Source organism: Opisthocomus hoazin, chromosome 8, assembly GCF_030867145.1.
Source record: "Opisthocomus hoazin isolate bOpiHoa1 chromosome 8, bOpiHoa1.hap1, whole genome shotgun sequence".
In the NCBI taxonomy this organism is placed as follows: Eukaryota; Metazoa; Chordata; class Aves; order Opisthocomiformes; family Opisthocomidae; genus Opisthocomus; species Opisthocomus hoazin.
This window is the reverse complement of record NC_134421.1, coordinates 48,765,317-48,783,213: the sequence shown is the minus strand read 5'-3', so window position 1 is coordinate 48,783,213 and position 17,897 is coordinate 48,765,317. Positions and strand designations below refer to the sequence as shown.

The following is a 17,897-nucleotide window of genomic DNA, read 5'->3' as shown; positions in this document are numbered from 1 at the left end:
TAGGATTAAAGTGTTGTATAATAAGTAACAATGACAAGCAGATGAAATTGGGGCAGCTGTTGTCTTGGGGACAGTGGGTCTATCCCCAACGTCACTGAAATTTTTTGAGTCTTGGTGCTCTGCACTGAGCACAGGAGATTGACATGTCAGCACCACAAAACACGGGAATGGGAAGTGTATCCCATCTGGCCAAGGAGGATCCAACCAGCTAAAAAGCAGTAGTGTCATCGTTGGTGCCAGTAATACCGTGAAGCAACACAACTCCAAGATGACTGAGCCTCTGTGGCAAGCTCTGGCTCCAGCTGGGAAAAAGCCCTTGAAGTGTATTGCTTCATGAACGGGATGTGACTGGGGCTTCGAGAAGAGAGGCCAAATCCTCCCAATGGTTATGCCTTGCAGCCTTGATGATGCCTTGTCTGCTTTGATCACGAACCCATGGATTGGGAGTTGCTTGCCTAAGTGTTTTGTTCCAGGCTGAGAAGAGGACCATGCGGGAGTCAGAACCCAGTGGATTCTCTGGAAGAGCTTCACCATTAAAGAATGTGTCTGGATTGGTGATACTACCCAAATGTCCACACTGCAGTGCTTGAAGCTTCTTAGCAAGCTTCAGAAGGCCAACAGAAACAGAGACCTGGATAGTTGTAATTAGGAGGAGACAGTGTACCTTCACCAGCAATATGAAGTGTGCAACATCAGTTGGAGCAATTGGTGCAATCACTTACAAATGTCCAGCTGTAGGGAATGAAACGTTTCCTATGGTCTACATCAGTGCAGCAGATACTGTTGCAGCTGTGGTTGGTAGTCTGGAAGACAAGGACATTTTATGCTCATTTTAGAATGGCAAAGAAGTAATCATAGCAATACAAGTAGGAAGCTACTACAACTCCTAGGTGAACTGTTATTTAGAGGCCCTCTCTGTGTGTAAGGGCTGTGGTGTTTTATTCCACCTATTACCATGATGGAGCATGCAGGATACCAAGAGCTTGGATGCAGTAATGCCAGAATTTAACAGCAGTGAAAAAAGCTGTTAAGCAGCTTAAACTACATGTTGTAAAGAAAGGTGATAAGGAAGCTGGTTCAGATGACTTCTAGTGTGTCTACAAGTTTACTGTCCCAGAGATGTAGTGTGTGTTTTAAGCTGCAACCATCCTTTCCATGGGACATGCGTTGAGCACTGGCTGTTAAGACATAGGATGTCTGGAGTTTACATGTGTTCTCCTCAAAGCTAGAGGAACAGCAATGACTGTCAAAAATGAAGAAAAATCTCTAGCTGATCTTGTGGCAAATGAAGTTCCCAGTGCTGCTTTGCTTAACGAAGAGGAGAATGTCGGCGCAATTGTACTAGCGGTACTAGAAGGTGTAGAGGGGCCAGATGAGTAAGGAGTTTCCTTTTCAGAGGCTGCAAAATCATTCTTGTTGTGATGGTCCTTCATGTCAATGGTCCTTCTGCCATTCTCAGTACCCTTTTGAATTTTAAAAGAGCAAACAAAGTTTTGCTTAAACAAAATCCATGTTACCACACATAACTACTCAAAACAGAAGAAGCAAACAGTCATAGCTGAATTCGGTTTGTCTTCAAAATGGATAATGGATGGACATGACTGACTGCAATGCCTTTCTCTCTGTGTGTGTGTGTGTGTGTGTGTATGCACACAAGCATTACATAGACACATATGTGTGTATATATATATATACACACTCACACACTTATATTCCCTGAAACTAAAATTTCACTTTTCACGTGGTTAATAAGAAAGCAATTTTATGTTGAAAAGTGTTCCATTATAGCTTATTACCTACAAAACCAAGGATTTTTGATTTTATAGCACTGGATATACTACAGATGTGAGTGGTGTTCTGCAAGAGGTTTCTACTGTAGACACAACATTTTTGCAGTTAAAAATGGGGGAGGTACTTTCTGTGTTTTACTTTGGAAGAGAATATTAGTATGAAAGTGAGATTTTGTTTAAAAATCCTCATGTATTTATATTTTTCTCTTTTGGGGTAATGTACTGTTTAGACCACATTTTTTTTGTTTGCTTGTTTTTGCAATCCTTTGTTTAAAAAGTGGGAGGGGCTGAGATCACAAATTTTCTCTTCATCAAACCCTTTTGCAAAGTTTTCTACCTGAGAGTAAAAGAGCTTGTAGAATAATTTGGTCAGTGGTGCTCTGCCTAGAGCTAAGGCAGGCTCTGCCAGAACAGATACGTAAGCAGATAGCTGAAAGGTCACGTTTTACTGGTATCTGTAGCAGAATTACATTTTTGTTGTTGTTGTTAATACCACTTATAAAAACTGGTAGAAACCTTATAGATATTTATAACTATTGTGTTGGGTTTTTTCTTCCAAACTGGCTAAAAAGGTGGCCTTGATAGAATACTCCATCAGTATGTGTCTTTCAAATGAAAGAAAGCATATATAAAAATGCCATGTGTGGCTTAATGTGTCTCATATTTCATCTGTTTACAAAGAAAAGGCAAAGGTGATCTACAGCTGAGTTTAGGCAAACTCTTCTGCATATTGCCTATGTTTTATTCTAAGTTTTACAGTGGAGAATAAGATTATTTTTGTGTTGCCTGCATGTATTATTAGTTAAATTTTGTATGATGTTGGATAAATAGAAATGTTTTTCAGGGGGTGTGTGCTAGAAGATGTAACAGCAGTTCTTTGTTTAGTGTTTACAATATTTTCTCAAGTTGTAGGCACTGCTAAATGGTGCTTTTTCATCTTTAAACAGAAATGTAGTTTTAATGTAACTGTCTAGCGCTAAAGACTATTTTGAATTAATCTTTTTACTAGCATTTGCAACAGATGAAATTGCGTATGTGTAATGATTGAAAAAAGTGAATTTAAACCATACTTCAGTAGATAAATGCAAATGATAATTGTTACTGTAATTATAAGGGAAGAAGAAATTAAGGACTCTATTTCTTTTTTTTTTAAATTCCTTACTGATCATCTTTGAATGGTTATATGAGGAGAACTGTATCCCTCAAAGACTATAGGAATGGCTCAGTCCAAGAATATTTAGAAGAGCTCTAAATGATGTGAATTGAAAAAGTTCCTCACAATAGATGCACTGGGCCCATCAAAACCTGTCTTTTAACTATTTTTTCCTGAATGCATTGTATGTGTTAATGGAGCATTTCTTTTTGGTGTGTGATCGTTTGTTAGCAGTGGGTAGCATAAAGAGTTGATGTTGACTAAGATTCAAGGAACCAGTAATGATACCAAAAGTTAAAAGGCTGACTGACAAAGAGTGCACTCCGGGATTTCTTTGAGGAAGCCCAGAAAATGTTGGTACAACAGAAAATACTTTGTTAAAAACTTTGACCCTAGTCGAATTATTTCCGAATGATATGAGAATTTCCCAATGGTCATGGCTGATCTGCCAAATCTAGTTCCCTGTAGAAACAGATTTATTTGTCACCACAATAACTTTTTCTGGTGTTTTATATTTTACATTCAAACCTCTATTTTTTTTTTCTCTCCAGTCCCCCCCCAGTGTTGAGAGACTTGAGATAACATTTTAACATTGGAGATTTTTGAATGATTATTCAAGTAGAACCAAGTCTAATGATGAGACAATCCAAATAGAGGAAAAAAGGGAAGAAGAGCCAATGATTTAGTGAATGTACTTACTTAGTATTTTGCTTTAAAGATAGATATCAACAAAAATATTTTCCCTAATGGGCATAATTGGGCTGCGCATCTAATCCACATGGAAGATAAAGTGGTGGACTACATTTAGACTACTACCAAAGCATATATATTTCATTGCAAAAATGAACACTGCCGAGAAGGTAACCCTGGTTTTGTAAAGCATGTATGTATCCCTAGACTCTAGACCCACAGATACTCAGCCAGGGGGGCTGTCTGGAACAATGGTTGAAAGAATAACTCCACCGACATGAAACTGGTGGCACACCACTCTCCATACAGTAGTGATTCCCATAAACTTCAATGCAGATTTATTTTTTTTTTTTAAAAAGCAGCTGTAAAACAGCTTGGAAAGCTTTGAAACTGAAGAGACAAATCTCAAGAAATATAACTGAAGCAGAGGATTTTGCATCTAACATGAAGTGTAACATATGTCTTTCAGGAGCAGGAATAATGAGACATTTAATTGCTTTTTAATGCATCTTACTGTGTCAAATTTGAGGCACGTATTGTACACTCCTAACTGAATTTCCATTCTCTTATGGTTTTCTGTTGCAAACAAAGTCTTGAAAATGGAGACTTTCTGTTCAAATGTTATTATTACTTTTTAATTACCTCAAATAGCAAGTAGTTCATTTTAAAGATGATGTTTTTTTTTTCCCCCACAGGAAAAATGTTCGTAAATTGCTGCTCAAAAAGGAGTAGTGGAGTAATAAAATAAGAGCTGTAGGTCCAATGGATTCCTTTTCAGAACCAACCAAGTATTTTTTGTAGTCTGTTATTCACACCTTGGCTTTATGTTTTAAGTAATTTCCTTTAATATCCACCATATCTTTTGCAAAGGAATTATCTTGGAATGATTTTTGAAAATTTAATAAAAATACAGTTTGTGACCCAAAACATTTCAGAAAGGAATGCTTTAAGGTCAGGGATACATGCAAATTGTATTTTGTATTTGCACCTCTCTCTTGTTTTGCCCAACATGAACTTGCCGTCATTTTGTCAATGCTGTGGGCACCAAGTGTTACCATAGTGCTCCCCTTCCACGGGTAAGTGTTGAAAAAAATGGAACAGATTTTTCCTGCAGTCTCCTAGAAAATCAACTTCAAAATCAGACATAAATTTTCAGTTAGTCTGGTTCACAAGTGAGGGGAAGCTCTAGCAGCTTTTCATCCCCTGCGTTGTGGATTAATGGTTTTGAATAATGTGACTGAAAGAAGGTGTGAAAGGTGAATTATATTCTGATGATCTTACAGTGTGTATTTTGCAGATTTTTTTAATTGTCGTTATTAGACTGATACAGTTACATTAGCAATACATAGGGTTGTGTAATCTTGAATAAACATGAGATTTGGGGAGGAAGAGCCTATAAGTATTCTTAATTTCACTCTTCCTTCTGCATCTGCTTTCTGTCATTGGGTATGCAAACTAATGTGGTGGAAGATTTAATGTTGTTTATGAAAAGTACAAAGTAGCTGAAGTTAATTTGAAGTAATCTTTTTAAGTTTTTTTTTCTATTTGCTTTCCAGTGAAGCTGTTGGAGGAATGAATCAATTGTAATTGCAGACTATTAAAACAAAGAAAGGCTTAATATGCTTGTACCTGTTTGTGTTGATATGTTTTATTGCTGAGTGGAATTTCTGATTACTGTTCGTTTTGAAAAAAGATTCAATATTTGTTTAGCATTTTGAGGAAGTTAATATCAGCATTAGTTGGCAGTAACCATGTTACATCGCTTCATGGATAAGAATTTAACCTTAGATTCTTATGTTTCCAAAAAAGGAAACCCATCATGGTACAGTTAGAGCATAAAATGTGATTAGTAGATATTGGTGATGGTTTTTTTGAATAATCTGTTTGGGCAAGTACTTTTAGGCTTAATCTGCAGCCTTCTGTACAATATTGGTTAGGATACCTGTTGAAAGATACATTTTGTAAGTAACTGCATTTTAAAATACGCTACAAGGAAACATGCATCAACAAGCACTGGAACTTTTAGAATAAGTTTTTTTTCATCTGTTTACACCTGCGTGCTCCTCTCTGCTCAGCTTTTTAGCTCCTCTGCTGTTCCTCTGTTTTGTGTTTTCCAGGTGAAGCACGGTAGTATTTTAGGTTGGTTGTTAGGTGCGCTGTCTTCCAACATGTGACAGCGTACGGAGTCAGAGCTCTGCTGTGCTGTCATCTCCGTTCATTGCATTTTCATAGCTCTTGGCGACTCAACTATCTGAAAATGCATAGTTAACTCGTCTTCCACTTCATAGCTTGTGAGTGAAGAGAACAAGCAGTCGGAAAGGTGATGGATGGGAAATTTGTTTTGACGACGTGTATCACATCTGTTCTTCGTATTTCAGCTGTGCTTGGGGTGCTGGTGTGGCACCCAAGCAGTCCCCCAGCAGCCAAGCCTTGCAGGGTGCAGAGCCTCAACCCATCTCCCTCTGCTGCAGGAAACAAGGTGGTTCTCCCCAAGTTGTCCCTTCAACGGCACGATGCAATTTATCCCTTGCCCAACGTATGCATCAGTTGTCTGCGTGGCTGATCATACTGCAGTGGTCATGTTTTGGTTGGTTGCATTTTGTAGAGGAACAGTTTCATGAGACTTGCTGAGAAATGAGCTGGCCACACACCATGGCTGGAATGATCAACTGTGTCAAGGCCCCTGTTAGAAGAAGAGATGGATGCAACCACCCCTGAACACTGAAAAAGTTCTTACAGAATGCTGATGCTGATTTAGTTAGTTTGTTGTTGTGATTTGCCTCATCATATCTTAGAGCATGTGCACCTGGGAGGGGTTTTTTGTATTGTTTTTTTGTTTGGGTTTTTTACACAGAGAATGCCATATTATGTCTCCAGTATTGTATCCACAGTATTAGAACCAGTTCTGTATCTTTGAGTCTTTCTTCTCTCTATTGTTAATATTGATTGTAGTATTTCTCTAGTATTTTTTTTTCCTGGATTTCTCTCTCATCTTCTGTGAGGTTCTTGGCTGGTTTAAAGATTGTGCTTTAACTCTTACTCCAGAGTTCCGAGGCAGTGTAGCTTCTCCATGAGTTAATTGCAAGTAACTTTAGACTTCTGTGGTTTTCATGGAGAAAAGATTAATTAAATCTTGTAGGTAAGTTTTAAATTAGCTGCTGTTAGTTCAAACCTCATTCTAGCTTAGCTATTGTAAATTTATGCATAAATACTTTAAAAGATACTTAGATGAAGTACTTACTCAATGCAGAAACTTACTTTTTTAACATGATCACTTGTTTCTTTATGAAAAATATAGCAAGCTTGGCCTGTATAACTCTTGCTTATAAAGCCACCTTACGCAGAAGCAAATTATTAGCTTGTAATCCCTTTCTAAGGGATTGTTTTGTGTTTGTACCCATGCCTAACTTTTTCTGTTTCTTTTTTTTCTCTTCTTTTATTTCAAAAGGTATTTCTCAAGAGTGACCGGGTTGCAAGGATGGTCCACAGTGGAGGATGTTCTGCAAATGACTTTAGAGATGTTTTTAAGAAAAACATAGAAAAGAGAGTCCGAAGTTTGCCAGAAATCGACGGATTAAGCAAAGAGACAGTGTTAAGTTCTTGGCTAGCCAAATACGATGCCATATTCAGGGGAGAAGAGGACTTTTGCAAACAGCCGAATAGAATGGCCTTAAGTGCTGTATCGGAGCTGATTCTGAGCAAGGAACAGCTTTATGAAATGTTTCAGCAGATTCTAGGGATCAAAAAATTGGAACATCAGTTAATTTATAATGCCTGCCAAGTAAGTATTGGTGTCACTCGGTTCTATTGTGTCCAGAATATCTTCCCCATGCCAGCGGGTCAAGTGCTTCCTCCCTGTGTGTAGAAGCCTTCAGTTTTAAGTAAATTTCCACAGTCCGAGGAGACAAGACCCCTTTAAAAGGGATCCTTGCATCATTTGGTCTCTGGAGAGCACTTGGAAAAAGGGTGTGCCAGAATATACGGTGCTTATGCTACACGGATCTCCTGAGACCCTTTACAGTGTCACAGCTCTAGTGATTTGGGCGATTCTGCAGAATGTTCTATGGTCTATATACCTGCTTACCCTCATGTAAATTACGTATGTATGTACATACATTTGTGTGTATGTGTGTACATCTTTAAAAGAAATTTACTGCCAGAAATAGGTAGGTGACAGGTGATTGAATTCAGGATGCTCTTGGCCATCCAGTGTCTAGAAGGTCGATAGGTTAGAACTCAACGTGCTTCATTTCAAGCACCATCTACAAAGCTAATTTGCGTATTTTTACTTTCTTGTTTTGTTGGATAAAAGTGGCGTTCCCCATAAATTACCGAGGCCGAGACGAACAGTCTATTCAGTAATCGTATTTGGATTTCTATGTATAATGTGTTGCCAATCAGTAGTGTAAATGGTACATAGAAATATTTTGTCTGGCCAGTCTTCCTGGTGATGCAACTATGAATTAGCAGTTACTTAGGGAGGAAAAACCTGAAAAAAGCGAGGTATTTTTGAAAGTCTCACAACCGACCCATGTGGATGTAGCATTTAAACAGCTTTCTACACTGCCTATAAAATAGTACACCAGACTACAGCTATGGTGTTTTTTCATACATTATCCTGAAGGTTGGCTTGTAGTTATGGGCCATCTTAATATGGGAACAAATGAGGAATCTTGGACATTGTTGCCTACTTCATTTATGGATTAGTATGGCATGAAATCATGTAACTGTTCTACAGTTGAACATCTGTGGTGTTTAATGCTTCTCAGGGTTGTAGATTCAACTTTCATGATGAGAAAGTTTAATTTTTCATTCTGCATCAAATTATGAGGGCTTGGGTTTTCACTGTGAGCTGTTTACTGATAGGGTGGAAGGAGACTTCTGAATGAGCAATGTTTTGAATGGAAAGGGAAAATACTCCTTCATTTTTTTCCTGTTTGCCGCATCTTTTTCCATTTGCCTCTTAATTTACATACATGTAAATCACAAAGCTAACATCTGGGATCTGCAGGCTGGTACCAAGATGAAGAAGCACTGAAATCTTGGGGAATAATCCTGCTTTTTTGAGTTTATTTATACAACAGAACGTAGAGGCATGGGATAACTCAGTTTGGAAAAGACCTCAGGAGGTCATTCAGTCCAACCTCCTGCTCAAAGCAGAGTCAGCTGTGAGGACAGAACAGGTTATTGAAGGCGTTATATGAGTCAGGTCTTAAAACTTCCAGTGGAGATAGACTGCACAAACTCTCTGAGCAACCTGCTCCAATACCTGAAAACATGAAAAAATAACTATTTTTTTCCCCTACAGTAGATAACCTGTTACTTAACAGAGTTACATAAACTCTGTATGGATTCCTTCCTCCTCTGGTGTCTGATGATTGCTAAATCTTACTTTATACGTCACTGTGAATGGTCAAAATCTGCTGTTAGTCTGCATTGTGCTAGAAGAACACAAAAAAATGTGACTGTGGTGCTTTGAATATTTAAACAAATGAATTTGTCTAGAAGTGGTTCTGATGATACGGTCCACTAGGTTCTTTATTTTGGTTCTTAATTTTAGGAGTTTTGATGGAACAAGAATGGTTGGCAAATACCAACAATTTTCTGTCTGTTCTTGTTCCATAACCTATGGAAAGACTGGAGCATCGCAGTGACTCACTTTTGTCTTCCACCATAATAGAATTTGGAGCATGGGGATGATTGTCTTTTCTATGATTTGATTATAAAGTAAAGAGGAAATAATTTTGTGATAGGTAGGAAGGGAAAAAGACGGACTGATCATCCTGATGTGTGCGACAATAACTCAATGGGATTAAGAGAAGACTCTTCTTTTCCTGGTTTTGAGCACTTGACAGGTTGTAAAATCTCCTGTGCAGATCTCCAAAGTACACATTGTTTACCCTGGATTCATATAAGTGTTGAAGGACAGGAAGAAAGGGAGACTTACTTCTTTGGTAGCAGATACAGGAGCATCTATGTGTTTCAAGCTGGGAAGAATGGAGGGGGAAAGGCTTCAAGCCTATGCCCGTCTTGTTTGGGGTTCTAGTTCTCAGAAGATTTTAGTTTTCCAAGGGAGGGATGAGATTACTTTGCTAAAGCAAAAACGTTTATTATATTGTCTGACAGAGTTGCTACCAACCCTACATTTCGTATCCTGTTCCTGTGGTCCAGGCAAGCACGTAATACACCAAAGGCATGAGGAGAAGTCTGTTGCGAAGAAAAAGGCAATAATTATAGCCTTCCTAGGAAGTATATTGCAGACAGCAATCAGTCTCTAATAATGTAATGCCTTTTCTCCTTTGGCAAAATCCCTTATTTCTCATTATAGTTTTAATAAATATTTTAGTTTAGGCTGTATCTTATTCCTTTCTGTTGACAGTGTATTTATAGAAGATGAGATGAAGTTAAAGTCAGATTTCAGTCAGCACCAGCAATTTTCATTCTGCCCTAGAAGCCTCTATCTGTCTTTGTATGAAAATACTCACTTTTATTTCCCTTTGCTACTGTTTAGAATACTAGAGACTTCCAGATAATGATAATCAATAGTGTCTGGGAGCAGTGAGATAAGTGAAAGTCCAAACAGATGTTAAAATTGTATTTTTGATTGAGGTTTTGATGAGTTGATGTCTAGCCTGTGCTTCTAGCAGAGAATCAAATATATGAAATTTTGTATATTTTGCAGCTCTGAGAAACAGCTGCCCTTAACAGCAAACCTGTGCGGTTATAATTTGTGCAGAAAACTCTGTCTTTTTATTTCCCCTCTATTTTTGTTCTTCCAGTCCTTTGGAAATAGGAAATGGAAAAATGTCTTACAATGTCGACGATAACAGTAAATTATCCTGCACCTACAGGGCTGCTGAACAGACAAGGATGCTATTTGTAACAGTAGGAGGTGTTGTCTGCCAGCCTCCTCCTTGTGACTTCCTCTGCATTTAGAAACTTTGTGTTGGCTTTCAGCAGCTTTTGCTCCCCAGCCTATTCTAAATGGAGCGTTCCCTTGAACTCTTAAACCCTTGGTATCTTGCAGCAGCTCATCAGGCAGTTCTGCTAGGGTGTGGGTTGCTGCGGGTCCACACAGGTTGCCACTCACTATACTTTGTGTGACAGCAGTGCGAAACACTGTTAGTTCAATCAGCACAAGAACTTAATCAAAAATAAAATGAATAGTAATAGACCAGCTCTCTGACATTGTCAAACACAGTCCACATAGCTATGAGAATTTTGTGTGTTTTTCTTGTCACAATCTTGTAACATGTACTAAATGCCTAAGCTCTTCCTAAGATAGTGAACATTAACAGGTCGTTCACATTAGGACGTTGAAGACTTCTATGATCTTGTTTTCAACTTCTAAATTTACAGCAAGGCGAGCAACTGCTGCCAACCACCTATATCTCTTTGGGATTAAAAGATTCAATTTTCTAAGTGCTAACACTTTCACCTGATTTTTATTTACATTGTGTTGCCTTGAGCTGTGTTTTATGATAAAGAAATGATTGCCAGTTAGCCGGGACTTAATGAGCTGCTTGACTTGCATTTGAGATGCCTGGCCACAATATGTTGTTAAGGATTCTTTGATTTATAGAGATCAAACATGATATAGTCTATTTTTCTTTCTTTTTGTTTTTTTAATTATTCACTGATGTAGAGGATAACTTTCATGCGGAAAGTCAAACTGAAAGTCAAACTCAAACTAATGTGTGGTCATGCACTATTATTACACCACCTCACCAGTATAAGAATTTCTGTACCAGGTAAATTATAACTCCACACAGAGTTTACTTTATTTTGAAAGTACCTTTATAAGGTTGACTTTTTTGGCTTATCTAAACTCCTTGTCTTGGGTGCGGGGAGGTGAGAATAACACTGATTTTTGTAATGAAAGAATTCTTGCAAGTCATATTTTCTATTCTGACAGGTAATAAGTAATTTTGAGAATAATGATTCAGTTTTTAAGAAGAATTATTTTCCCAAGTCTTCTACTGTTGCCTTTTTGGGAATCAACCACAAACTGATTCTTCTGTAAGTAGCTTTAGATAGTGCTTTGCTGCAAGGTATAATTTTATGTTTAAAAGCCTTGTGTTGCATCTGGTTCGAATCCTTTATTACCTTCAGCTTTTGCAAGATGTAACTCTTTGTATAAGTGTCTAATATTGAAAATGATGGACTATATTGTATCTTCCATAATAAATTTTTGTATTTTTAATTATGAGAATATTTTCTGTCAAGAATTTCTCCTGAACTGAGGTCTGCTTATGGTGCTCAATACAATAGGGCTCTTTCACCCAGTGCTTCACTGAAGTCCAGTTAATTATGCAGTTTTGGAAAGAAGTCAAGTTAAGGCCAATTTAATTTGCAACAAGGCCTTCATGACTTTTGAATGTTCATAGTACTGACCGTTTCCTCAGTAAAATCATGAGAAGTAGTGCAGTTATGTCATGGATCACAGATTTTCCCATACTTCTGGATATTTTTCTTAGAAACTTTCATACCCTATCAAAGTTATGGGGACAAATGCAACTTTATGAAGCACAAAGAATGATGATATCTTTTTCCAGAAAGTTTCAGTGTAGAGATGATGATCTTCTTCTTGAAATGGTTAAACAAGTGTTAAGATTCCCTTTAGGCTATAGACAGAAACTTAAACAGATTCATTAATTCTTTAAGTGGAGGCAAGGTGCAGGAAAATTGGTTTGGGCTGTGTATTATAGAATACATACTGTTATGCAGTATGTCTATCTGAGTCTTTTTAGTCAAAACAGAACATACTGACTCCGTCAAATGTTATAATGTGACCAGGACTTCAGCTAAGCCAGTGTCTTTCTCATGGTCACCAGTGACTGTCTACAACCACCTTGTGCTGATCACCTGCTTTATACAGAAGATCTGCTGTCTTCAGGCCTTACCTGGTATGAGGTTACTGCTGGGTAGCCAGTGCAGGTCCCCAGCGCTGGGCAGGGTTTATTGGCTCTCTAGATAAAAGGCAGCTTTGCCAAGAGTGCAGAATAGGCGGCAGGCAGGGCAGGAGTGAGGGGGGAAGCTGTCCGGGCTTCCAGTGGGCAGGAAAGGACTGCAGGGCTGTGGGACATCTTTTGGGAGGAGAAAAGCAATGATTTTGTGGGACTGTGGGAGGCCATATAGTTACTATTCAGGTGTTGACCACATTTTTAGGTGATAAATGTGAGGCTAGAAAGTTTCTGCCCGCAGTCACGCTGCAGTAATGATATACTTCCTTACAGAACAGGTCAGTGCTTTGAAATTGTCATAAGTGTCTGTCAACCTGAAAAGTGTTTCATGCCTTTGATAACAGAAACTTTAAAATGTTCACACTTCAGGCTTGTTCACACATCAACTCTATTGGTTTCTACTACCTGTAAATACAGGAGTATCTCTTCTCGTCCTCACAAAAGTCCTACTTTCTGGTTGATTTTTCCCTGTTCTTCAAGGGGGAAAAAAGATCTGCCACCATCTGTTCTTGAACGAGAGCAGAATAATTCAAACCAAATATTTCAATGGAGAAATAAGTTGTCATTTCTGACAGGATTTTAGATTTCTCTTCTTCATGAAATGTATTGATTACATGCACATAGGAGTTCTTTTAAATGTTTTGGGGTTTATTTTCTGAAATACTTCATGTGTCTTTTACTTGCGTTTGAGCGGTCTGGAGAGGTCTTTCAAGACAAAATTTTCAGTGCTTTGGAAAGTGGTGCTGCAACCTCAGATAATCCTCCTAAGATTACTTCTGTAATGAGACTGTGAGAAATCTAGAGCTAAACATGAAGTTCCACCTGGAGTCCTGCGTCCAGCTCTGGAGCCCTCAGCACAGGAAAGTCGTGGACCTGTTGGAGCAGGGCCAGAGACGGCCATAGAAATGATCAGAGGGATGGAACACTTCTCTTGTGAGGACAGGCTGAGAGAGGTGGGGCTGTTCAGCCTGAAGAGAAGGCTCTGGCGAGACCTTATTGTGGCCTTCCAGTACTTAAAGGGGCTTATAAGAAAGGTGGGGACAAACTATTTAGCAGGGCCTGTTGCGATAGGACAAGGGGTAATGTTTTTAAACTAAAAGAGGGTATATTTTGACTGCATATAAGGAAGAAATTTTTTACAGTAAGGTGGGTGAAACACTGGCACGGGTTGCCCAGAGAAGTGGTAGATGCCCCATCACTGGAAACATTTAAAGTCAGGTTGGATGGGGCTCTCAGCAACCTGATGTAGTGGAAGATGTGCCTGCTCATTGCAGTGAGCTTGGGCTAGATGACCTTTAAATGCCCATTCCAACCCAAAGCATTCAATGATTCTATGTTTCTAAACAAGAACAGGGTATATCAGGCCAGTTTCGAGTTTCAGCTTAGTAATGTGGGTTCTGATGAACAAGTAACTCTTCGAAGCCCCAAGTGATTCAGATCTGTTAAGAAACACTGATGGTATTTAAGGGGGTTAAAGAAGGGAGTTTTAGCTCCTGTAAACAAGTGCTTTCTCTATAGTAGCAGAGTTTACTTCGGAAAAAGTTTCTGATTGCCCCAAGGGGTGTTGATTTGTTCTTATTTAATGATAGAAGAATGATGGAAAGAATACTAAAGCATCTTCAGAGAAGCAAGTTACTGTTTCAGCATGTTTAAATATCTGACTCTGAACAGTGTTTAAAAGCCTTGCAAGTTACATAAAGGACAAGTACTTTGAAATATTTATGTTTGTAGTTGAAGGAATACTGAGAAAATACCAGAAAAAAACGGTTTGTTGGCAACAGTAATGCATTTTCAGTATCTGAGGTACTGCAGTATCCTCCTTACATTCAGCTATTGAGTGAGAAAAATTGGCTTTGACATCTACATTTAAAAGGAAGACTTGAGTGGGACATTTGAAAACCATTAAAATATTCAAAGGTTTACTTGTTGAGTGTGTGAAGTGTTAAGAAAAAACACTGAGGGATAGTTTTTCACTTTTAATCACTTCAAAGACAAAATTTGCTTGTGGATTTTCCTGTCATAGAGCGCTCTCTGTGCATATGCGATTTCTGTTCTTGTGTTTTGTTTTCCACCTGTGTGAGGACATTGGACACATATGGTCTCTAGTAGCCTGAGAGGCTACCAGCACTGGTGGATTTACTTGTGTTTTCTAAGTTAGCATCCTTCTAGGCCTGTTCTCATGTGTATCACCTTTCTGCTCACAAGAGGTAAGCCAGGCTTGACTGAGAATCAGCAGAGAGAAGCTGAGAATTCCCCATCTCCCCTGCTCTGTCTTCTGCCTCCTCTGAGGATTGAAATCATCAGCGTTTGGATTTTGGCTGCAGATATTTCTTCCAAGCTGTTTTGTTTTCTGAGTCTGTCTTTGGCATTCAGTGAGTGCAGGAAAACAGCAGCAGAATGGGCATCGTAGCATAAAAAAATAAGGAAGGCTTTTTTTGGCTTTGTGAGAGCAGATCCTTTTAAGCTTCTATTTTTTACCTTTCCCTGTGTTTCTTCCCCTAAAGTATTCTTTTGGTGCTTTCATGAAGTAATTAATACTGTTCTGACATTCTCTTGACTTCCTGATCCAAGGGAGTTAAGCTGCCTCAACACTCGAAGCCAAATATATCCAGCATTTAACTTACACTTATATTATCATCACCAGTGCACTTGACTCGTCATGTTTAATATTACCAGCTGAGGATAAATTTCCTCTAGTTTGGTATTAAGCAATAAAAATAAATATTTTCTCCCAAAGGCTTTAGTATTATTTAAAAAAGAAAAAATCATTTTTGTTTTTAAGGAAAGATTCTGTGTCTTCAGGTAAACAAATACAAAACAAATGGAAGATGGCCCTGCTCATGGCAGGGGGGTTGGAACCAGATGACCTTCAAGGTCCCTTCCAACCCAAACCACTCTATGATTCTATGATTTCCAGACTGATGATTAAGTTTATTAATGTGTCGGATTCCTAGCTTATATGTGCATTTGAATGAATGCTTGTGAGCAAGCTGAAGAAGTTAATGACCCTTAGCATGAATTTGTCACCTCTTCTGCTTAAGGCATGGTAGTATTCTGTATTCCCTCTTTATCATTTCAAAGTAATGCAGTTTTGCTTAGAACAGTCACTTCCATCCCAAGGATCAATTTGATTATTTAGATTTGTTCCTCTGCAGCATTTTTCATCCTGTGAGGTATCTTCAGCAGCCAGTGTGAAGCCAGCAGAAGCAGCTGAACAAGCCACAGGAAAAGAATGAGCTTATGTTTCTGTATCTCTCTCACTCACTGGTACTGAATGTCTTGTTCTGAAGCTTACCTGCTTTTTTCCCCCATTTTTGAAATTTTTAAGGGAGACTCTCCTTAGCTCTCCCTTCTTGAGAGGAAGTTTCTTTGCAGCTGGCTGCCTGGACAAGGTTCTTATGGTTCCCACACCCCAATTGCTCCAATGGGAAGGCTGCAGGTAAATTTGGAAATAAGCCAGCTGATATATATGGTAGACACATATTTTAAATAGAAATATCAAAGCACAGCCACAATAGAGCTGTCCTAGACAAGAGTAATTGTGTTTGTAAAATGGCTGAGATCTACAGCTCTTTTTGAATAAGCTATAATTTTTGTGTCTATTTTTTTATCCTCTAGGAAGGTGTTTTTGTGGCCATCCTGAAAACGAGAGAGCTCTCGAGTCACCTTTCCAGCTGTCTCCTCTGCTGAGGCTGTCCTAACCTCTAGGCTGTTGTCCTTCCAGGCTGTCAACCTCAGACACCCTCTCACCCTAAAAGAGGATTTGTTCTCAACAGAAGAGCCATCATGCAGGGAGATGCTCCTTGGCCTATCATTCATTCCTGTATTTTATATTACAAGACTCAGAGACAGTTGTTCGTATCATCCAGATTCAGTCTGATGTCAGTGCTGATGCTGTCTGCTTTGTGGTTAGGTGTTCATCACGTCAGACTTCAGACATATTTACAAGAAAGTGCCTGTTTCTCTCTCTATAGGTCTCCTATAGGTAGGTGGATTATCTTCATTTTAGTTTTCTGCTACAGGCAGGAAAAATTCTCAGGCCAGCTGAAAATAACCCTTTTTTGGTCAGTAACATGAGTAGAGAGAATAAAAAGTAATTGCAACCCGCAGTCTAAAAGCTTAGAGCCTACTGGGAAGGAGAAGAGTAAGAGGAGAGTAAAAATAGGATTCATCTGTACTTTGTGTCCACTATGGGAATCTGTTTCTTGAGATAACAGATAAGTAAATTGTATTCCAGGCATTTTATCTATAAACAGGAGAAATCTGAAATAAAGTTGAGGCTGCTTATTTAGTTGTAATGTTGACTTCTGGCTGCTGGTGAAAGGAGCATTTGTATGGTAAGCACTGTGAGGCTATGATGGAAGAAATATCCCTTTGCAAATGAAGTAAGGGAAGAGTCAATCCCTCCGTCATCTCCAAATAAACAGTTTTCCTGACTGGTTATGCAGTGCCAAGCTTTTCTAATGCAGGAACACTAGAACTGCCCATATATGGCAAAATATAATACTGAGCCATGCCTCAGAGAGCCTCCAAAGGTGTACACACATTTTTCTGAGGTAGCCTTGTTTTATTTCTGGGAGTACTGTTAAATCATGCTCCAACCAATCTGGCACAGCCTTCTCCCTGTACTATGTCTTTCCTCAGGAGACTGGAGGCAGCAGGGATCTTTCCTGAAACACCTATCGCTCCTTACGAAAACTTATCTGATCGATATTCCAGTTTTACCATACTGGAGCAACTATTATGTTTTACAGATGGATAGCAGACTTTCTGTCACTGTAATTTTCCCACCTGTTCAATGTTAGTAGTTTCTTCCCATTCCCATGTTTCCAGGAGGGTGGAAGCTGGAAGCTCTTAACTTCTAACAGCAGGACAATGGCTCCCTGTGTCTCTGCAATTGTTTATCTAGAAAACTGGTTGAGGACCGTGGCAGCAGAGGAGGAGAGAAGTGAGTCCTGTCGTTGGAAGAATGCATGTTGGACACCGCAGGTCATGGGGTTGGGATCAAAGCATAAAGAGGAAGCAAGAAGCGTTACTGTTTGGTGACTCCAGGACAAAAGCACCCATTGGCTGGCCATACCTTTTTACCGGCTTCTGGGCTGGATCTGTGATGTTACAGAGAGATTGCAGAGGCCCATCTAGCCTTCCAGCCACTGCCCCTTGCTGCTTGTCTGCGTGAGCACCAGTGATGTGACCTTGAGAAGATCAACGGTGACTATAAGACTGAGAGCAAAGACGGCTCAGGGTGACAGATCCAACCTGCATAAATGATGTCGTCAGTGAGGCTTTGACCTTTGGTTG

At 39.1% G+C, this 17,897-nt stretch overlaps 1 protein-coding gene across 4 annotated transcripts in view; it reads left to right on the top strand.

The window, feature by feature from the left end:
* Positions 1–17,897, top strand: part of CADPS2 (calcium dependent secretion activator 2) — a 325,438-nt gene that overhangs the window by 102,209 nt on the left and 205,332 nt on the right. For all 4 annotated transcript variants that reach the window (XM_075428325.1, XM_075428323.1, XM_075428324.1 and 1 more), the window contains exon 3: positions 7,082–7,414. In XM_075428325.1, the coding sequence (XP_075284440.1) occupies positions 7,082–7,414 (333 nt within the window). The remainder of the gene's footprint in view (positions 1–7,081; positions 7,415–17,897) is intronic.